At 40.7% G+C, this 23,590-nt stretch overlaps 1 protein-coding gene across 3 annotated transcripts; it reads left to right on the forward strand.

Moving 5' to 3' along the window:
• Window positions 1-545: 545 nt before the first annotated feature.
• On the forward strand, window positions 546-10,623 carry etv5b (ETS variant transcription factor 5b). 3 transcript variants are annotated; one of them, XM_062996819.1, is made up of 12 exons: window positions 546-627; window positions 2,810-2,949; window positions 3,035-3,122; window positions 3,221-3,268; window positions 3,775-3,825; window positions 4,821-4,944; window positions 5,373-5,642; window positions 6,259-6,548; window positions 7,294-7,356; window positions 7,650-7,888; window positions 8,275-8,382; window positions 9,347-10,623. In XM_062996819.1, the coding sequence occupies exons 2-12, from the start codon at window positions 2,902-2,904 to the stop codon at window positions 9,578-9,580; spliced, it is 1,563 nt and encodes a 520-aa protein (XP_062852889.1). In that variant the 5' UTR covers window positions 546-627; window positions 2,810-2,901; the 3' UTR covers window positions 9,581-10,623. The 3 variants fall into 3 exon arrangements, with proteins under 3 accessions (XP_062852889.1, XP_062852891.1, XP_062852890.1); XM_062996821.1 differs by having other exon boundaries at window positions 8,275-8,376; XM_062996820.1 differs by lacking the exon at window positions 546-627 and adding an exon at window positions 2,611-2,651.
• The last annotated feature ends 12,967 nt before the right edge of the window (window positions 10,624-23,590 follow it).

Raw genomic sequence — 23,590 nt, forward strand, 5'->3', positions numbered from 1 at the left:
GGTTTCTGCTGTTGGGCCCTTGAGCAAGGCCCTTAACCCTGTACTGTAAGTCGCTTTGGATAAAGGTGTCTGTTAAATGCTGAAAATGTAAATGTATTGAACGACTGGTGTTCCATCCCTCCAATATAGCTCTGAAGTATTATAGAGAATCTATACAAATTAACAATTAATCTGCCAGTTAAGTACACGTTATAATTTGTGAACCAAACATAAAAAGGACGTTAAATGAGGTCATTTTGTATTCACAATTTTTATGTGTCTGGCCCTTTAAGGAGCAGCCTCTACTGTTAAACAACATCTGGTTGTTGAATGAAACCCAGCCATTCATAAAAACAGGACTGGGCTTCTTTGTGATTGGCTGATGGTGGGCCACCGCACACATTAGCGATCCGCTCACGCCGATTGGTCAGCGCTATGAAAGGCGTGCTGTAATAACCAATCAGAAGGCTGTCCACTGTTAAGCCCCGGTCGACGGCAAAGCAGGCGATTCCATTGAGAAAATTTTCAGTGTGGTTGAGGTTACGGATCGTGAAGCAGCGGTGTGTCACACGGTCGCGTGTGTTTGTCTTTGGATTAATGAGAAACTGTGTGTGTTTTATTTTAAGCTGAGGATTAAATAAGCAAAGGGTGAGTAAAGTTTAAGCGTGCGTTAAATGTTTGGTCTGGTTTAAGTGTAGTTTTTTGCACGAGTTTTGTTTTGCTTGTTTTTGCTCAGAAGTTCGACTTCGCAGGATTTTGTTTATCCAAGGGGCGACCATTCCGCCATTTTCTTTGTCCCTATCTCGAGCCACCATTTTCTTAATTTTGGTTAATTTCTGCTTTTTTGTTTAGTTTGTGAAGTAATATAAAAGCGAGTCGTACTGTATTACTAACGCACTGAAGCAGGAATGAATGCGTTCTTGCTGAAAAACGCTCGTGCTGCACAGTGCGCTGCGAGTTCTATCAATGGAGCGCGTTTTTTTTTCTCTGCGCGGCCCCGCGAGGATCAAATTTCACTTCATTGAGAAAAACAAGCTGCAAAAGAGAGAGGGAGGAGGGGAGGAATGGTAGCCAAGATGGGGTTGAACTTCTTGAACTTAAAGAGCCTCACAGAGTTAACCCTTTCCTGTGATTTCTTTTAACGAGGTGGTTTAAGTGCGCAAACCTCGTGTGTATTTATAACCCCCAAGTTTTATATAGTGTGGGGAAAGCTGCTGCTTTGAGTCTGGGTTCATGTCTGTTTTGTAATCTAGAGGAAGCAATAACATTAAATGATGGATGTTTAATTACACCCCTGATGAGATTGCTATGTGTTTTTAGGGCGTTTTTTTGCAGTAATGCTTTTGCGTCAGGGAAAATAGGCGCCCGCGCGTGTTTATTCCCTTTAGTTGTAATAAACTTTCGAACAGCTGTAGTCAAAAGTTTGCACAAGCTTGTAGGCTTGTACTCTTGCAAACTATTGCAATGCTTCTTTATAACCTACCCTGGGGGTTCTAAAGAAAATGCTGGGTGTAAAATGCATTTTATTAACTTTGTGTGTGTGTGTTTGTAACGCAGCCTTCTAAAAAACTCTTGTTAATAATTCCGATTATAATTCACTATAGCTAATGTAATCCAGAAACCCCATGAAACAAGATCTGCTACATGGGTGACACTGTCCACAGTCAAGCAAGCTTTACATCTCCATGGGGCAGCACGGTGGCTTGGTGGGTAGCACTCTCGCCTCACAGCAAGAAGGTCCTGGGTTCGATCCCCAGGCGGGATGGTCCAGGTCCTTTCTGTGTGTAGTTTGCATGTTCTCCCTGTGTCTGTGTGAGTTTCCTCCGGGAGGCCCGGTTTCCTCCCACAGTCCAAAGACGTGCAGATGAGATGAACTGGAGATACAAAATTGTCCACATGTAACATAAATGTAACCAAGTGTAAAACATGACCTTAAAATCCTAATAAAATATAATAAATACGTTTCCATGGATTTAAATTGTCTTAGCATGATCTAGAGCAATTATGATTATGTTCGGATAATTTCCATATGCAATTATGATGCTCCCACCACCATGCTTTACAGTTAGGATGCTTTTTTATTATTTTTTTAATTCGGCACAAAGATTTGTGCTTATTTGTAGTGAAGTTCAGCTTTAGGTTTAGATTCTGCCGTATATCTAGATGCACTTTTGTACACTTGAGATTACATTGTATTATATTTATATTGGTTACAAGCTGGATCAAGGTTTTGAAATGCTGTGATTTTTAGATTCATAGTTCCATAGTTGCAATTCTTAGGAATGCTGTGCAAAGTTTGATTTAAGTTTTTTCTTTCTTGTTTTAGTATTAATTGGGACAAGGTTTATTGTGCAGATGAACAGAAAATGTGACTTGCACCTAGTTATAAGCCCAAATGTACAAAACTGACCCCATTAAGTTAACCATTTTTCTTCACATGGCTTGGATATTCATATGCATATTATTAAACCTAGATTCTGTTTTATCTGTCCCATCCCTAGAAATATTTGAATATTTATAAGCTCAGTAGTTTCCTTTTTTCTTGTTCTATTCAAGAATAGTTGAATCAGAGTGCCACTCTTCTTTAGGCAATAGACTGGTCTGTTTGGTTATGTAAAGTCCCATCTGTGCCATGAGGCTTTGCTTGTGTGCTGCATTTGTGTCAGGAGTGAGTAAGCAAAGCTTTTTTGGTTTTCGTGTGACAAGAGAATATACCCAAGGAAAACATCAGATCAAAGAACCAGTTGGTCTTGTCTTGTCATGGTGTGTGTTGATTGCTGCCAGTGAACCCATCTCTAAGTGCCGCTTTTCTCGGCTTTTGTCCCATCAGGACCCGACAGGCCCTCGATCCCCAGCGCGAGAGAGGACACTTCTCCCCCGGATCCCTCCTCACTTCTCCGGCCTTGCTGTTGAACCCACAGCATGGGCGGCTTTTACGATCAGCAGGTCCCCTTCGTCCTGCCATCCAACGTAAGTGTCGATTAGCATTCCCGATTTTAATCATATATGCTCAGTAGGCATGTTCTCACATGGTGTTAATATCGATAATTTGCAGAAATGCCATATGGAGGGGCCAACATGCAGACCATTGAGTGACAGGAAAAGAAAGTTTATGGACACTGAGCTCGCCCAGGACACAGAGGGTAAACGAATTTAAGTCTATTTACCTATCTGAATGTGCCTATACAGTAAAAATGATTTAAAAAAAATCCTAACCCTATGTTAACCCCTGCATTTACAGAGCTCTTTCAGGACCTAATCCAGCTGCAGGAAATATGGATAGCTGAAGGTAAGATTTTGAGTAATGTGCATGCATTTATTCAATATGTAATTTCTGGAATAAGATGATTAATTGGCAGAATGTGTGTGGTATTAGCACATACTCATTAAGTCCACCTATGACTTGTCATTGGGTGCATTAGTTATGCATTATAATTAACAGTACAGAGAAAATAGATGTGACTTACAATTATCACTGAATGCAATGATAAGCATTTGAGGGTTGAGAGCCTTGCTCAGGGGCCCAACAATGGCAACTTGGTGGTGATGGGACTTGAACCAGCAACCTTCTAATAACTAGTCATCTTAACCCCTGAGCTACCGCCACCCAGATTTCTATAAGTAAACCCCCAATTCAAGCAAAGATTGTGTAAAGTCCCTTGTTCTGTTTGGAAAGTAAATGCAGATTAATGACCACCTTGATTTGTGGACATGAACCCTCATTACTGATCAGTGATGTTTAATGTGCATAGTAACTTACACAGAAGCAAGCTGAACTGTTTCATTTTTTTCTAGCCCAAGATCCTGAAGACGAACAGTTTGTTCCAGATTTCCAGTCAGATAACTGTAAGTAACTGTTTAGAATTTGCCCATATGTAACTGGCTGCAATACTGCCAACAGTATACTCGTATTATTAGCTATACTGTGTGGGTGTAAACATATCCATATCTAGCTTTTTAGATCTCCGAATTAAAAAAAGCATGTGGGCTCGAAGGTGTGGGGGGTGCACATGGGTGCTGTATATTCATGCCAGTGCTGTAAATCATTGCAGCTCTTAATAGGGTGACATTTTAATGGGCCAGGATCCACACACGCACACCATGTCCTGAACACTGGTCTTTCTGTTTCCCATGTTAGCAGTTTAACTCCCTTTTGCCATTTAAAGTATGATTAAGTTTTCTATAGCGTTTATGAAAATGTGAGAATAGTAAGGTACATACATATGCTTATGTTTGCACACGTGTGCCCTGTGTATTGGTTTGGCATGGTTCAACAGTTTTGGCACAGTGCCCGTTAGAGCACACAGACCCCTCTTTCATCATACCTGAGCTGAAGGACCAAGATTTCTTTGAGCTCTTGTATTAGCTGGGGGGGGCAGGGTAAAAGGTTTTTTGTGAATTTGTAGAAGCAATCCAGTTAATTTAAGTCTGGCAATGTAACTGCTGGTTAGCTTAACTGTACAGTCAAACTGGTTGTGACCAAACAACGATACATTTGAGTGCTGGTTTTTAAAATACATTACATTAAAACACACACGTTGCTTTTTTATACAGTTGTGGCTGTGAAAATACTATTTTATCCCAACTATAGCGCCCTCTAGAGTGAGTACAAAATAAGGCGTTTATTTTCAAACCACGTTAGTTCAGACTAGTAATGTATACTACTTCTGAACAGCCAATCACAGTTGAACTATGGGGATTTGTCGCACATCTGGAAAACCACCCACCAAAGTGTGAACTTATTATGTCAACTTTAAGTACTACCCCACATTTTGTATGGTATAAAAGGATTTTATAGTTATACGAAAACATGTACTTAAAATCTTTCTTGCTCTGTGCAGTGATGTTACATGGTCCACCTCAAGCTAAAGTGAAGAGAGAGGTCAGTCCGGGCAGAGAGTTTTCTCCCTGTGGACAAGATCAGAGACTCTCACCTTATGGAGAAAAGTGCCTTTACAACTACAGGTAATCAAATAATGACTGTTTTAATAAAGAAGAAGATATCCATGATTTATATATGATGTCAAACCAATACATAGACTGAAACATCTAAAAATGAACACAAGCTGAAACTGTTAAACCCATCCAATTGACCGTGAAACTTAAGCATGAAACTACTTGGTTCTTATTTCATGATGTAGTAAATTACCCACAATCCAAGAGTGAATCATATTAAATACTTCATAGCTTTTAAAAATAGTTAGTCAGGCTGACAGTGACAGCTCATGGTGAGTCAGCCTCCTGCTTTAAGCACTACAACCCAGTTCTTCATGGCAAAAACCAGTACCATTTTTACTTCCAGAGCCTTATAGTCAGTGTAATAATTCCTGCAATCAGTTCTCATCGTTTCAGCAGAACTGACATTTTGCCCTTCTTCCGTTTTGTCTCCTCAGTGCCTACGACAGAAAGCCATTTGGGTTCACCAAGCCACTGACTCCACCATCAACCCCTTCCTCACCTTGCAACTCTACTCACAGTCAAGGAACACACCCCCTGCAGAAAAGAGTCACACCTCCAGTCCATACTCATAGCCAGGGCCAGCCACCCCTAGCTGGTCATACCCACCATACAATACAGAACCCAGTTCACAGCCAAAGACCACATTTTGCGGTCCCACGGCCACCCGTCAGTCACCCAGACGCCTCTTACAGTGCAGATCACAGGTATGCACCACCATGTGATCCCTGTCCCAGCACAAAATAATCATTAAGCATTAGCTTAACAAATGACAGCTTTAAAGCAAAAATGTTATGAGGATTAGTTAGCCAGACTGGAATTATAGTCAAATATAGTCAAGTATATATTGATTGTATGGTAGTGTATAGCTACAGTATATGGCCAAAAGTTTGTAGATGCCTAACTATTAGCTTGTTAGATGTTCTATTCATAATCATACACACTGATATGGAGATTTACATGCAAACAAGTTTTCAAATTAGTATAGTATTAGTATTTAATACAGGGCTAAAACGTTTTTCTATAGTGTTGCACCTCCTGTAGCTCCTGTATGTAGGTTGGCCAAAGCCACTGGTTAATCTGTGTCTTTTACCTGAGCACTGAAAGCTTTAATCTGCTCAGGCTTTGTGTTTGAGCATTAACCTCTTAATGATTCTACACTGACCTGGATGTTACTCTGTACTATATTTAGCCCAGAGGGTAACCTGTGGTGGAAAGCCTTTTGAAGTCCAGTTTGCCCTAAATACAAGGTGAATCCTCTTGTTCTCATTTGTAATCTCTTCCCCTAGTTCACTTTTCCTCTCTGTTTTTTCATCTTTCCAGATTCCACAGGCAGCTCTCAGAACCATGTCTGCCCTTCCCACAGCACAACGCCCGATCTGGGACTCCATACCCACCACAGACAGCCAACCAGTTCCCACGAGACAATCGGCCACACTACCATCGTCAAATGTCCGAACCCGTGATCCCGCTTCCTCCGCGGGGGTTCAAGCAAGAAATGGTGGATCCCCGATACAACGAGCAGAGTGCACCGAGCATGGCGCCACCTCGTGTCCCATCCTTCCACCAGATGCACATCAAACAGGAACCCAGAGACTACGGCATCGATTCTGGTGAGACTGACATACTTTCAACATGCATTAAGTGCCAAGCATTTAAGGGTTCAAGCTGTTTAGATGGATTAAATGAAGATGTCCTGTGAGAATGTGTTGCTTGATGCAACATAGTTTCTACCAGCCCAAAAATGTTTGGCAAAGGCCCTAAGAATTCAGGTGCACTACATGTCCAAAAGTATGTGCACACCCTTTCTAATGACTGAGTTCAGGGGTGTAAAATCATTTGTAAATGAAATGCTTCCAAGTTTGAGGCAGTTTTTTGTGGTTCAGCATGGAGGTGCACCTGTGTAGAAAGCAAGGTCCATGATTACACTGATTACATTAATTTGGTTTGGAGGAACTCACAGACCCATGACCTCAACCCCATTGATCACGTTTGGGATGAATTAAAAAATATATTGCTTTTTTTGACTGACCCGGCCCCAGTTTTTACAGATTCATTCCAAGATTCTGTGGAGAGCTGTTCAAGAAAAGTAAAATATAAGTTGCTATAGCTACAGTGTAGGGGGTGGAATACATTTCATATTACTACCTCTGGTTTTAGAAGGAGATGTCCAACAAGCTTGTGAGTAGGTGTCCACATACTTTTGACCATGTAGTGTATTTCAATATGTCCATCAACAAATACCTTCTACACATCAAAAACTTGCATCCCAAACAGGCCAGTAGGTAGATTGGCTGTATAACATACCTTTACACACCATGCACCAATTTAATACTTGAATTAATGTCTGTATTACAGAGATACAGAACTGCCAGTCATCCTTTGGGAAGTCATCGAACTTCTACCAGGCTAACAGTGAAGGTAAACAACATACTTATACATTAATTTACACTTCTAGATGAAATATGTAATGCTTGCACTGCATTCAACTAAATATGTGCCCCTGGGGTGCATTGGTCTACATCGCTAACCCACTACGACTGATATTCAATGTTTGTAGACTGTGCTATTAACCCAGCCAGGCACCCAGACAGGCACAATTGGCTGGAAAAAGGCCTGGAGGGTTGAAAACGACTAGATTGGGAGCAAATAAGGGGTGTTTGCTAGAAGTTTCCATGGCTTACCCTAACCTCTTTGTGAACCCCTATATACAGGGCTCATGTACGACGGAGAGCCTCATCTCTACTACGATGATGCATGCGTGGTGCCCGAAAGGCTGGACGGGAAGTGCAAACAGGAAGGAATGGGGTTCAGAGAGGGTCCTCCATACCAGAGGAGGGGCTCCCTGCAGCTTTGGCAGTTCCTGGTCACGCTCCTGGACGACCCATCAAACAGCCACTTCATCACCTGGACCGGGCGCGGTCTTGAATTCAAACTCATCGAGCCAGAAGAGGTCAGTTTGTCCATCATTTCAATAATTTTTTTATTTTGGAAATTATTCATGCCACTTTTATTAAGTAATGCATGGTCAGATTGGCTAAGGTCATTAAATCTTAGATAGTGTAAATGCTTTATTTTGTTATTCTGGTTACATAGGATTTGTGGGTCAATAAATTGGGACGTAAAATATTTTTAGCACTTACGTAATGTGGTCATGTCACTATGGACCAAAAACTAAATGTTCCCAATATTTTAGAATAATCTGTGCCAACAACTGCCCTTAGTCATCAATTGTATGAACATTTTGGTCCAAAATATGTCTCTAGCTTTTTATCATGTATATTATTTATATTACATTCTTGCGTGTTAAGTACTCACGTTCAGTGTAAATGTTTTTAGGTGGCCAGACGATGGGGCATCCAGAAGAACAGACCCGCTATGAACTACGACAAGCTAAGCAGGTCCCTTCGCTACTATTACGAAAAGGGCATCATGCAGAAGGTAAAGGCACGTTCCCGTTCCAATTTCTTTTTTCCTTATTCAGTATTTGATACCTAGTACACACTATATGGTAAAAGTATGTAATTAATTTTGTACACACGTTAGCAGTAAACAGGGCTGAAACACCTAAACTCAATAATTAGATGGCAGATACTAATTATTCAAATACTTTTGGTCATATAGTGTATATAGTTGTTTTACTGAAGCAGCTATTGGTAAAAAAAAATGGGTAGCTTAAGAAAATGATAGTTGTCTAGGCAATTTCTAGCTGAATTATCTGGTTGCCAGTGGCCTGCCCTGACCTTAATTCAATTGAACCCTCTTGGTTAGCACATCGATTGCAAGCCAGGCCTACTCATTAAAAATCAGTGTCTGACCTTACTTACTCATGTAAAGCCCCACATACTGAACCCAAGATTGGAGCCTGTTATAGATCTATTCATATCTATTCATTTTTTTTGGTTTTGAATGGGGTGTCCAACAAGCTCTGCATCAGTTATTTACAGACTTTTGGAGAACAGGGTAGTGATCACATAGTGTGCACTACCTTGTGCTTACAAAGTAAAGTGCACTCAATTTAGTGTCCACTAGGCATTACTGTCCAATAGCTACCACAAAACTGTACAATACAAATATAACTACAACGAAATCACCTCGCCCCACCCCAAAAAAACTGCTTAAATACTAAGAAGCAATAGGACTTCCATCAGATGCCCATCAAATCAATTAAACTCTACACTCTCGCAGTTACTCAAACACCTTAATCCATATAGTCTTTTTATGAATTCCTATAAAAAACTGATATTTAGCCATAATAATAGCCAAAGCAGCTGACAAGGCGTTAAGAATCGAACAAACAAACCAATAGCTGCCCATCAAATCACACCCTTAGCCACTCCCATATTGTAATTGCTTTCCTTCAATTACATTCAATCAAGGATTAACACATCTTTCCCTCTTCAATAAACAGGTTGCAGGTGAGCGATATGTCTACAAGTTCGTATGCGACCCAGAGGCTCTCTTCTCCATGGCGTTCCCCGATAACCAGAGGCCGAGCCTGAAAGCCGACCCAGACAGCATGCAGGTCCTCGAGGACGACACGGTCCCTCTTTCCCACTACGACGAAGCCTCCGGGGCCTCTTGCACAGACGGCAGAGATCAGTCCGTGTCTGGACTGTCCTACCCTGACAGCTATGCATACTGAACTGCTTTTATCTCAGTTCGGACTCACGGATCAGCTCCATTTCCAAGCAGGACCAAAAATGCCCACAATCCAACACGCATGCCGTTTCACAAAAAAACCATCTAACAGTGAACTATCAGAGTGTGTAACACCTGCTCATTTGTGTTCTTCATCCTTCACTAAATCATTAAAGCCGATGTCACAAACTCTTCTCTCCTGTAACAGACATGTTATTTTGTCTCGCAAGCTTTTTTTAATCAACGGAAACTAAATAGGGGGTCAGAATTTTACAACCAGCTTTGGGTTTTATATGTATTAATAATCTAATGAATATTTTCAAACAGATTTTGTGCAGTTTCTTTGTATAGAACCGGCTGTCTATTTTTCATCTGTGCTTCGGTGAGGTTTCTAAAGTTCTTTAGCATTTCTTGATAGCAAATGCATAATTTCATAATGCAAAGTTTATTACTCGTTTGATTAAAAGACGTGCACGTGTACATGCTTTATCACCGGACTGAAAGATTGCAAGGTTTTCTGCTTTTGTAGAAATATTGAAAGAGTAAAATCTATGTATATTATATAGGTCTATTTTTGCAAAATCTGCGTTTGTTTTCCTTGTTGTATAAGCTGTATAGCAGATATTCGTCAACCTAACATCAATCCGTTTTTCATGATGGACACGTGGGCAAGTCTAGACAAGCAATCAAATGCTTTCTATTTTAGTACACCTAACATCCTAATGACTTAACACTGGTTCCATTGCCTGAATGAAAAATAAATATGTGCGCTTGAGTTTGATGTGCAAAACAGTTCATACAGCAAAATCAGACCATTTTAAAAGTAGCCCTATGGGTGTTTTCATCTTATAAATCTATGCTCACTGCTAACTGCTCACTTAAGGTTTGCCTGCATTGTACCAATGTGGGATAACCAAATGATGTCTAGCAGTTCAGTGGATCATTTCTTCTGTAATTCGGGCTTCATATCCTTTTGTGTGCCCCTATTTCCATTGTTATGCTTTATAATCTGTACTGGGTACAATAAACTCCTTTTGGCTTCACTTAGTGTGTGTCTAGTCTGGATTCTTTCTAGCCTTAGCTGCTTCTTCAGATTTAAAAAATGCACGTTGAGACAAAGGGACTGGGGTGTAGTGTTTGTATGGAGCAGAGCCTCTGTTGATGGGTAGTCTTAGAGCCATGCAGCTGTTTCCATGGAGGTAGTAGAAGAACTGGAGTGAGTGCTTGGCAAAAGCTTCTATTCATTACAAAGGGATTTGCTTAGTGGTGCAGTAAATCACAGGAAGCATGGGTGGCTTTCCGGTTCAGAAGCACACATTTCCTGGTCAGAGAAATATGAGCCAATTACTGAGATGTGACGTTGACACTGATGGGCCAAGTGACATATTGTTTTTGATGCCACTCTATAAATAATCACTAATAAAATGACAGAAAATCCTTTAGATGCATGTCTGAGGAGAAAAAGGTGCATTACATTTTACTTATTTTACTTACCTGTTACTTATTCAGGTGTTTCAGTTACACCTATTGCTTACAGGTATATACAATTATTTAAGTGTAATACATTTTGCTTACAATGTTGTGACGGTTGCAGCATAACTGTGCACCCGTTTATAAAGACAGAGTTTTATGAGTTTGGTATGAATAAACTCCAGTGACTTGCACAAAATCCTTTTTCGTCCAACATCAGTACCCAGAGTAGTTGGGTTATGCAACAATACAATGATCTGAGGCTCAAAAGCTTATACTATTAAATTGCTCAAAGAGAAATAAAAAGAAAACAGGTTTTAGAGTCTTTATTCAAACTGTATTGAGATGCTGTGGTTGCAGGGGCGTAACTACAGGGGGGTAGGTGCACTGGGGCCCATGGCAGGGGTAAAGCACAGGAAGCATGGTTATATATACTGGTGCTGGTCATAAAATTAGAATATCATGAAAAAGTTGATTTATTTCAGTAATTCCATTCAAAAAGTGAAACTTGTATATTATATTCATTCATTACACACAGACTGATATATTTCAGATGTTTATTTCTTTTAATGTTGATGATTATAACTGACAACTAATGAAAACCCAAATTCAGTATCACAGAAAATTAGAATATTACTTAAGACCAATACAAAAAAAAGGATTTTTAGAAATGTTGGCCAACTGAAAAGTATGTACAGCACTCAATACTTAGTTGGGGCTCCTTTTGCCTGGATTACTGCAGCAATGCGGCGTGGCATGGAGTCCATCAGTCTGTGGCACTGCTCAGGTGTTATGAGAGCCCAGGTTGCTCTGATAGTGGCCTTCAGCTCTTCTGAATTGTTGGGTCTGGCGTATCGCATCTTCCTCTTCACAATACCTCATAGATTTTCTATGGGGTTAAGGTCAGGCGAGTTTGCTGGCCAATTAAGAACAGGGATACCATGGTCCTTAAACCAGGTACTGGTAGCTTTGGCACTGTGTGCAGATGCCAAGTCCTGTTGGAAAATGAAATCTGCATCTCCATAAAGTTGGTCAGCAGCAGGAAGCATGAAGTGCTCTAAAACTTCCTGGTAGACGGCTGCATTGACCTTGGACCTCAGAAAACACAGTGGACCAACACCAGCAGATGACATGGCACTCCAAACCATCACTGACTGTGGAAACTTTACACTGGACCTCAAGCAACGTGGATTCTGTGCCTCTCCTCTCTTCCTCCAGACTCTGGGACCTTGATTTCCAAAGGTAATGCAAAATTTACTTTCATCAGAGAACATAACTTTGGACCACTCAGCAGTCCTTTTTGTCTTTAGCCCAGGCGAGACGCTTCTGACGCTGTCTCTTGTTCAAGAGTGGCTTGACACAAGGAATGCGACAGCTGAAACCCATGTCTTGCATACGTCTGTGCGTGGTGGTTCTTGGAGCACTGACTGCAGCTGCAGTCCACTCTTTGTGAATCTCCCCCACATTTTTGAATGGGTTTTGTTTCACAATCCTCTCCAGGGTACGATTATACCTATTGCTGGTACACTTTTTTCTACCACATCTTTTCCTTCCCTTCGCCTCTCTATTAATGTGCTTGGACACAGAGCTCTGTGAACAGCCAGCCTCTTTAGCAATGACCTTTTGTTTCTTGCCCTCCTTGTGCAAGGTGTCAATAGTCATCTTTTGGACAACTGTCAAGTCAGCAGTCTTCCCCATGATTGTGTAGCCTACAGAACTAGACTGAGAGACCATTTAAAGGCTGTGTTTTGAGTGTTTTGAGTTAATTAGCTGATTAGAGTGTGGCACCAGGTGTCTTCAATATTGTACCTTGTCACAATATTCTTATTTTCTGAGATACTGAATTTGGGGTTTTCATTAGTTGTCAGTTATAATCATCAACATTAAAAGAAATAAACATTTGAAATATATCAGTCTGTGTGTAATGAAGGAATATCACATACAAGTTTCACTTTTTGAATGGAATTACTGAAATAAATCAACTTTTTCATGATATTCTAATTTTATGACCAGCACCAGTATATATACAGTGTATCACAAAAGTGAGTACACCCCTCACATTTCTGCAGATATTTAAGTATATCTTTTCATGGGACAACACTGACAAAATGACACTTTGACACAATGAAAAGTAGTCTGTGTGCAGCTTATATAACAGTGTAAATTTATTCTTCCCTCAAAATAACTCAATATACAGCCATTAATGTCTAAACCACCGGCAACAAAAGTGAGTACACCCCTTAGTGAAAGTTCCTGAAGTGTTAATATTTTGTGTGGCCACCATTATTTCCCAAAACTGCCTTAACTCTCATGGGCATGGAGTTTACCAGAGCTTCACAGGTTGCCACTGGAATGCTTTTCCACTCCTCCATGACGACATCACGGAGCTGGCGGATATTCGAGACTTTGCGCTCCTCCACCTTCCACTTGAGGATGCCCCAGAGATGTTCTATTGGGTTTAGGTCTGGAGACATGCTTGGCCAGTCCATCACCTTTACCCTCAGCCTCTTCAATAAAGCAGTGGTCGTCTTAGAGGTGTGTTTGGGGTCATTATCATGCTGGAACACTGCCCTGCGACCCAGTTTCCGGAGGGAGGGGATCATGCTCTGCTTCAGTATTTCACAGTACATATTGGAGTTCATGTGTCCCTCAATGAGATGTATTTCCCCAACACCTGCTGCACTCATGCAGCCCCAGACCATGGCATTCCCACCACCATGCTTGACTGTTGGCATGACACACTTATCTTTGTACTCCTCACCTGATTGCCGCCACACATGCTTGAGACCATCTGAACCAAACAAATTAATCTTGGTCTCATCAGACCATAGGACATGGTTCCAGTAATCCATGTCCTTTGTTGACATGTCTTCAGCAAACTGTTTGCGGGCTTTCTTGTGTAGAGACTTCAGAAGAGGCTTCCTTCTGGGGTGACAGCCATGCAGACCAATTTGATGTAGTGTGCGGCGTATGGTCTGAGCACTGACAGGCTGACCCCCCACCTTTTCAATCTCTGCAGCAATGCTGACAGCACTCCTGCGCCTATCTTTCAAAGACAGCAGTTGGATGTGACGCTGAGCACGTGCACTCAGCTTCTTTGGACGACCAACGCGAGGTCTGTTCTGAGTGGACCCTGCTCTTTTAAAACGCTGGATGATCTTGGCCACTGTGCTGCAGCTCAGTTTCAGGGTGTTAGCAATCTTCTTGTAGCCTTGGCCATCTTCATGTAGCGCAACAATTCGTCTTTTAAGATCCTCATAGAGTTCTTTGCCATGAGGTGCCATGTTGGAACTTTCAGTGACCAGTATGAGAGAGTGTGAGAGCTGTACTACTAAATTGAACACACCTGCTCCCTATGCACACCTGAGACCTAGTAACACTAACGAGTCACATGACATTTTGGAGGGAAAATGACAAGCAGTGCTCAATTTGGACATTTAGGGGTGTAGTCTCTTAGGGGTGTACTCACTTTTGTTGCCGGTGGTTTAGACATTAATGGCTGTATATTGAGTTATTTTGAGGGAAGAACAAATTTACACTGTTATATAAGCTGCACACAGACTACTTTTCATTGTGTCAAAGTGTCATTTTGTCAGTGTTGTCCCATGAAAAGATATACTTAAATATCTGCAGAAATGTGAGGGGTGTACTCACTTTTGTGATACACTGTATATATATACAATTTGTTGAGGGGGCCCAATTTTTTTTTTGCACTGGGGCCCATGAGCTCCTAATTACACCACTGTGTGGGAGGAACTTAAACGGGTCTAAAGGTTGGGCAAACATTTCTCCATAGCAATGTAAAGATTTCAAGGTATTGAATTGTCTAAAAGTGGCAAAACTAGTTAAGCTTTATATTTAAGTGTATATGCTTGTTTTTCCTTCTATAAATTAAATGTTTACTTTTGTTCTTCTGATCCAATGTTACATTTTATATTATAATATATAACTATTTAGTTTGAGAAATAATTAAAAATAGAGGAAATCAGTCATTAGGTACAAAAGGCATAGAGAGATAATACACCCTAAATATTGCATACATTTTGCAAACACCCCAAATTATTGATTTAGGGTGTTTTACACCTATTGCTAACAGGTGTATAAAATCAATAGTATAAAATAAATTATATACTTCCAACTTTGGAGCAACATCTGCCCTTGTGCGCATAGTTAAACCTGCACAGAACTCTGACCTGAATCTTAAGGAACAGCTTTAGTATGAATTGGAACACTGGATTCTAAGCCAGACCTTCTTATCCAACAGCTCCTGACATTACAAGTGTTCTTTTGACTGAATAGGCACAAAATTCCAACAGATACGTTATAGAATCTGAAGGAAAGCCATCCCATAAAAAGTGAAGGCTATTATTGTCTACTGAATTACTTAAATAGTGTTAATCATTACTGGGGTGGCACGGTGGGTAGCACTGTCACCTCACAGCAAGAAGGTCCTGTGTTCGATCCCCAGGTGGAACGGTCCGGGTTCTTTTTGTGTTGAGATTGCATGTTCTCCCCGTGGGTTTCCTCCGGGAGCTCTGGTTTTCTCCCACAGTCCAATGACATGCAAGTGGGGTAAATTGGAGTTACAAAATTGTCCATGACTGTGTTTGACATGTCATGAATGTAACCAAAGAAAAGTGTGTCAAAATCCTAATAAATAAATAAATCGTTACTGCTATACTAATTCTTGATTAGGAAAAACTTTGGCATTCAATATCTGATTTAACATAAAACTAAATGTACTGATTATCAAGTTTAAAGTGTTTTTGAAGGAACTACAGTGTTGTGCAAAAGTTTGGACACAACATTGCACTGTGTATATAAAGAAACAATAAGTTATTTACAGACGTGCAGACTGAATAATATTGATAAACAATAGGTAGTAGAACTACTAAATAATTTAACACGAGGGCGTGTCACAGGTGGCATTTACCAAACTAAACATTTGTTTGTTTATCAGGATTTTAACGTCATGTTTTACACTTTGGTTACATTCATGACAGGAACAGTAGTTACTCATTACACAAGGTTCATCAGTTCTCAAGGTTATATCGAACACAGTCATGTACAATTTAATATTTCCAATTAACCTCACTTGCACGACTTTGGACAGTGGGAGGAAACCGGATGCTCCCGATGGAAACCCACGCAGACAACATGCAAACTCCACACAGAAAGGACCCCGGACCGCCCCACCTGGGGATCAAACCCAGGACCTTCTTGCTGTGAGGCGACAGTGCTACCCACTTAGCCAACGTGCCGCCCCCCCAACTAAACATTAGTTAAGTAATTAGTGCAAAATAGAGAAAGCATCAAAAAGCACAGATGTTTGGCAGTCGGAGTGAGGAACAGCATGGCCACAATCCAAAAAAAAGTAACATATTGGGAGAAAAAGACATAAGTGTCATTCCCACCCCCTATAATATATTATATTTATCAAATAAACAGAATTATAGAACTGTGGATTTAGTTGTTTGCTTGTCCCAATTTGCTAACAAAGAAGGATTAGAGACTTCATTTTGGTGCATCATAGTTAGCTTTTTGTATGTTTGCGTTTGGTTTGTGTGACACTGCCACCTACTGGACAATGAAAACCTTTGTTAAATTATTGTGGGCTACACCAACGAGAAGATTCTGCACAACAGCGACATCTGTCTGCTTGAGGTGAATGGTGGCGGATGAACATAGTTTAATTGGAAACCCTATGTGAGAATCCAACGCTGGCTGGTGAAAAGGGGCCTTTTTTACGTGTCAGTGAGGGTAGGTGATAGTGTATGGCCTTCCTCCTCAAGCTTGGGTGTGGTGAAGGTAAAGATTTGGGTAACTACATGAAAAACACACATGAATGTTGTCCTGTAATATATGGACATCCTCTCCAATGTGTTCGTGTCTTGCAGCCAGTGATTCTGAGTTGCATCGGACCCACACTGACCAGAATAAAAAGACAAAATAAAAAAGGTTTTAATCCTCACCATAGATTACAGTCTGTGGGGAGTTAAAGTTGGCATGTTTTCCTTTTGCACATGTGGGTATCCTCTGTGTACTGATTTCTGCCACCTCCCAAACATATGACAGTACGTGGATTAGCTACTCACTTGTCCTTAAGTGTGAATGAGTAAATGTTTGAGTGGTATTACTCACTCACTCACTTTCTTAACTGCTTATCCAGTCAAGCCTATCCCAGCTTTTCAATGGGCGCAAGGCACACAGTAACACCCTGGACGGGGCGCCAGTCCATCGCAGGGCAGACACACACACACACACACACACACACTTCTAAAACTAAAGCAATTCATTTTTAACCCACAGGAGACATATTTCATTACTCTAACTGACCACGCTCACACGCACGTTTAATGTTATTCAGTTCCGTCTGAAAAAAACCTTCAAAATAGGGCTCACAGCGAAGATAACCGGTGTCAAAAGCAACGACCGCTGTTATAGGACGTGTTTGTGTCTTTAAGAGAGACGCTCTGTTCACAGTATCGATTATAAGTGACTCGGGAGTCAATTCATTTTAAGCGCAGCGTAAGTTTCTTTTCTCAGTCATCTCTCCGTGTTTACTGTTACACACACACACCACACACACACACACACACCACACACACAACACACACACACACCACACACACACACACAACACACACACACACAACACACAACACACACACACAACACACACACACCACACACACACACACACACACACACACACAACACACACACACACGGCAATTCAGTGTCCCCAATTCACCTTATGCATGTTTTTGGACTGTGTGAGGAAACCCACGCAGACACGGGGGAATATGCAAACTCCGCACAGAAAGGACCCGGACCGCCCCACCTGGGGATCGAACCCAGGACCTTCTTGCTGTGAGGCGACAGTGCTACTCACTTTGCCACCATGCCACCCCTGTTTGAGTGGTATCCTGCAATGAATTGGCATTCTGTCCAGGGTGTGTATTTGCTTTGTAGTAAGTGTTTCTGACCAACCCTAACCAGGATAAAGCAGGTAATGAACTGATAAATACATTTCAATGACAGCACAATGGCAGATTGCCTCTATTTGCTCAGGGCCAGGGTGAGTGCAACAGTCGTCTCTTCGTTCTATAGATCAGGGGTTTTCAACCTGTGGGGCGCGTACTTGTCTGGGGGGGCGCGAGTGCCTGACCGGGGGGCGTGGCATTACGAGATTTTTTTTACTTCTAAAACTAAAGCAATTCATTTTTAACCCACGGGAGACTTATTTCATTACTCTAACTGACCACGCTCACACACACGTTTAATGTTATTCAGTTCCGTCTAAAAAAAAACAACCTTCAAAATAGGGCTCACAGCGAAGATAACCGGTGTCAAAAGCAACGACCGCTGTTATAGGACGTGTTTGTGTCTTTAAGAGAGACGCTCTGTTCACAGTATCGATTATAAGTGACTTGGGAATCAATTCATTTTAAGCGCAGCGTAAGTTTCTTTTCTCAGTCATCTCTCCGTGTTTACTGTTATAATGAATGTTGTGGTTGTAAATAAACACCAACTACTACAGAACATTTTGTGTGACTCGCTTACCTTAAAAAGCTCAGGCTTAATTATTACCACAGTCAGAGTCGTTCTGCCTGTGGAGCTTAACATTTTCAGTCAGAGCAGATGATCCAACTTAGTAATTGATTAACTTTTGTCTATGCTCTGTGAAGTAACGTTTTCTGCTCTCATCTACATCAAAAAGCAAGAACCGCTTACGATTTACCAAAGTGAACCACGAATTTATATAATGTGCTGATAGAATCGGCTCAGATGGGGTCAGACTGTATTACTTTCTAAAATAATATTTTCAATCAGCAAAATTATATAATGTGCACAACATTAATTACGTTCTTTTAGCTTGTCAGAAGCTTTCTCAATGATTTCTGTGCGGTGGTTGACGAAGGGGAGGGGGGCGTGGTGCTAGATGGGGGAGGGGGGGGGGGGGGGGGCGCGCAAGTTCACGGTTGGCACAGCGCATGTCCAAAAAGGTTGAAAACCCCTGCTATAGATGGCAGTAGAGCATATTGGTCTTGGTATGCCAGCTCTGGTGCTGCAAACAAGAAAGCTCTACACTGGGTGGTAAAAAGTGTTCATTGCATTACTGGTACCAGACTCCTCTCCATTTGAGGACATCTATACAAACACTGAAGAAGGAGACCAGAAACATTATGGATAACTCATAATGGAATGGAATGCTCACATGGTTAATAAGTGTGTTTGCCCTACTACAGTACTCTGAAAGCATGGTGGTGGTAAAATAATTAATAAGGCGTGGGAACGAGATCCTTTTATTTTCACAGCTTACACAAATCATACAGAATCGGATATATGCTGTAGGGGAATTCATGTACATGGCTCACTGCAAGAGACTCCAAAATATCAGCATAATTCATTCCAAGATGGAAATAAAAAGAAATCTATTCACTCTCCATTTTCTAGGGAGCCGTAGATTGTTTGTTTTGGAGCCTTGATGTAATATGCAGTCTCCCTCCTGGGTGTAACAGATGATCATGTCATATTTAACTGTTTCAACCTTTTTAAGTCATGGCCACGATCTCATTCCCACTCCTTACTAAGTCGTGGCCACGACTTAATTATCTCGTTCCCACGAGTTATTAAGGCGTGGCCACGCATTATTTTTTGGGGGGGGGTTTCACCTTAGGGGCTCCATAAGAAAGAGTCAAAATAATAAACATTTTAATTTAAATGATACATTCTTGTCATTTACATTACATATACTATTTTTTTTAACTGGTTTTAAAGGCCTACCACAACCTTTAGTTTTATAGCTGTAAATAGCAACCGAAGTCCAACTTCATTTTTCAGCTGATTCAAAAATGACAAAAAACATACAAATGCCGCTCAGGTGGCGCAGCGGTAAAAAGAAACGCGCTGCAACCGGGGCTGGATTCTGAGAAGCGTCGTATCGAATCCAGCCTTGCTTCACCGGCTCGAAGCTGAGTGGCTATATGAGCAACGATTGGCCGGTTGCTCATGTGGGGGGTGGGACAAAGAACCGGATGTGGGTCTCTCTCTGTCAGAATGCGATTGCGTTCTCTGCCGGCTGATTGGAGGCGCTTACACAGAGATGGGAGAGGGTGCCCTTAGGGTGTGTCTCTCTGCATGCAACGCTAGGTGGTGCAAAATTCGTCAATGTGTGGGTGGCAAAGATGCATCTGGCTGCTGCTCGTGTTTCGGAGGGGATACGGGTTAGCTTCAATCACCTCCGTCAGGGCAGGGTTCGGCATAGACAGAGAGGAAGCATGATGCTAATTGAACAATTGGATGCGCTAAAAAAAAAAAAAGGGAGAAAAAGGGGTAAAAATTAAGTCAGTAAAACCTGGTAAGTGATCAATTTGATCATAGCGGACATCATCCACGGGTCTTGGGGTTGTTGGTCTTTGAATGCATCTGGTGGGCACATTCTCCTCCCTTCCCTTCTTCTTTCCATTACCCTCATACTTGCATCATTGCATTGGTTACCAGTAAAATATAGGATAGAATTTAAAGTTCTATTATTTGTTTTTAAGGCTTTACACGGCTTGGCTCTGAGCTATATCGCTGACCTTCTCTGTGTTCACTCTACTCCACGAACGCTACGATCTTCTAACCAGCTGCTCTTAGCTATTCCACGTTCTCAAATGAGGTTCAAGGGTGACAGGGCCTTTTCTGTAGCTGCCCCAAGACTCTAGAATAGTCTTCCACTTTTCATAAATACATTTCACAATAGATTACTTTAAGTCAAATTAAAAAACTTATTTGTTTTCTTTGGCATTTGAGTCCTCTTAATGAATACGTTTTTAATATTTGTTGGGTTGTCATAGCCATCTGTGTTTTAGTGGTTTTATTTGATTTATATGTTGGTGCATATGTATGTTATTTTGCATGTATGTTAATGATTTGTTAAATGTTGTTAAGTGGTATTTATACTTGATTTTAATGTACAGCACTTTGGTTGACACACATTGTCTTTTAAATGTGCTATAGAAATAAAGGTGACTTGACTTGACCTCTTTCCTCAGTGGATAAGTGCATCTGCAACCTCAGTCATGAACATCTTGAGCTTTTGTGCTTTTGCACACCAAGGCTTTTGGCATCTCGGCGATACAGCAGCCATTCATTTTGATGGCTCTATCAGCCATTTGCCAAAAGAGGCACATTTACCACCGGTGGGATTTTGCAAGGGGTGTGGTACAAGGCCACCATTATGTCATCAAGGTCAACATTTCCTATCTTGGTTAGGACAAGGAACACCATGATAATATTTCTTTTTTGCAGTAAATATTAACATGCCTTTTTGTTTAAAACTACATTTTGAATACTACACATTGACAAAGTTGCTGAAAAACACCACAAATTTTGTAAAACCATTTTTTTTTCTCATCAGCATAGTAAAACAGTCACAACAGTTTTTATGAAATGTTATTGTTTTATTAATCACTACCTTAAAATGATAAAGTAGTATGCCAGGTTATTATTGCTATAATTTATTGAATCAGCGGCAGCTGGGCTCGGCAAAAGGTGTGTTTGTTTATTTAAAGCATTTGATTGTCGAACACCATAAACTGTTCAAGTAGTTGTTTCCTCAGAAACAAACTTTTACCAAAACACCATTTTCTTATCCATTATCCCTGCTGCATCCAGATGTAACCAAAACATTGGCAAAAAAAACCCCATCAGAATCACATGGCGCACACAGTTTGCGATCTTTAACAACACTTAGTCCTTTAGATAATGGTCCAGGGAAAATGGTGTCTTTGAACATGGTAAAAGGAGGTTCTGGAACTGTTATGGCAATGCAGATGCCCAGTAGCACTCAGGTTATAAAAGTGAATTGGGCAAAATATCATGGGTTTGTTTATCGCCCAGTGTGAAATGCCCCTGTTCTATAAGATTGTTTCTGTTCTGATAATACATGAAAGATTGTCACTGCTCACTGTGCCTTTAGTCACTGTAGCTTTTCGAGAACATTTCCATGCATATGACTTGTGTTACCATAGGCCTTTCGACATACAAATGTCATATGGAATTAATGACACTGCTCTACTTGTTGAGCATGTTCTTTGTCATTGTGACACTGATGTGTTGATTATCAACCCTGTGCCAATGCTCACCTTGCCTATAATGTTTTGCTCGTGTGTTCAGTGTTTATTTATTGTTATGGAAATAAATTCTAGTATTGTTGATTTGTATTACCGTGTTTATTTGCTTTTGCTATTAATTACATTACAGTAAATAAATAACACTATTACGCAACTTAGATTTAGGAATAACACTGTAAGGGCAAATAATACTAAATGCAGTTTAGAGTTATATTATCTCTGGTATAATGTTATGTTACTCTAAAGAGTGGAATTAAACCACAGTGTTAAATATTTTTATTATAACACTATTTTTGAGTGGGACCAAATGTTATCTGAAACAGGGTTAAATTTACTCTATGAATGGTCTGATTACTAGATACAATTCACCTGTGTTCTAACGCTGCCTTCAAGCCCTCCTCAGAAGTTCCTACCTAGAGTTCAGAGGTCATAATTACGACATGATGTGCGTTCAAGTGGTTTTTGGTCGGGTAAAAATGGACTATTGCTTTTCTTCATTAGAACAAGTGCACGTTGTGTACAAAATGTATACAAGCTTGAACTTTACATTTAACATGTAAAACTACTGCTAATAAGCTCAAACTTTTACCGTTTACTGTAGGGGCAGCATCCACACCGGCAGTCGCCATAACGTTTTGTTAATGACACGCCCCCACATCGGAAACTTGGGGCTCATCAAGAAATCAGAGTTTCCCGCTGGTAAATACGACATTAAGTTGGTTCAGCGCTACAAATTAAAGCCTATTTAAATTTTCACCGCAAGCGTCTCGTTTCAGTCTGTAACGTTACAATAGTGAATAAATCTGTATGCTAGTGAAATAGTTCAAAAGAGATTCAATGTGAATATAAACACATCATGACTTACTTTAGTTTCTCCAGTTTACACCGAGGGTTCTTCACAAGTTCACGCAGGTTTCTCACTCCTGATTCTCCCGGTTTATTTTGGTTCAGATTCAGCTCTCTCAGGTGAGCAGGATTTAAAACCAGAGCTGAAAGTAAACCAGCAGAGTCTTCTTCTGTAATGCTGCCTTTTTTATACAGCCTGCAAAAATCCAGAGATACCAGAAGATACGAGTGTTTATTCATAATAACAGTTAAATGTTTATTATGTTTTAATCTATATTGAAGGTCTATATTAATGTAAGGGGATATAAGATAAGGTTGTAATCATGAATGTTTGCATGATAGTAGAATAAATAAATAATAAAGGGTAGGAAATGGTTCCTCTTACGTAAGGTTTTGAATTGTGCAGTGTGGATCCTCCAGCAGAGCTGATAGATGATTCACTTTGATCTCTTTCAGTGTTTTGGAGCTCAGATCGAGTTCCTTCTGCAGTAAGATGTTTTTACCAAGAATCTGATTGAGAGTGGTGTAGGCTTTCTCTGCATCAGGACTTTTTAACAACCTGTAGAGAAGAAACA

This window comes from Trichomycterus rosablanca, chromosome 6 (genome assembly GCF_030014385.1).
Source record: "Trichomycterus rosablanca isolate fTriRos1 chromosome 6, fTriRos1.hap1, whole genome shotgun sequence".
Lineage (NCBI taxonomy): Eukaryota > Metazoa > Chordata > Actinopteri > Siluriformes > Trichomycteridae > Trichomycterus > Trichomycterus rosablanca.

Bases quoted from the DNA above. Each gene is read 5' to 3' on its own strand.
- etv5b (XM_062996819.1), top strand. From the start codon at position 2,902: ATGGGCGGCTTTTACGATCAGCAGGTCCCCTTCGTCCTGCCATCCAAC. The intron at 6,549-7,293 runs GTGAGACTGACA...TCTGTATTACAG, and splicing joins AGACTACGGCATCGATTCTG to AGATACAGAACTGCCAGTCA. The intron at 7,889-8,274 runs GTCAGTTTGTCC...AAATGTTTTTAG, and splicing joins AACTCATCGAGCCAGAAGAG to GTGGCCAGACGATGGGGCAT.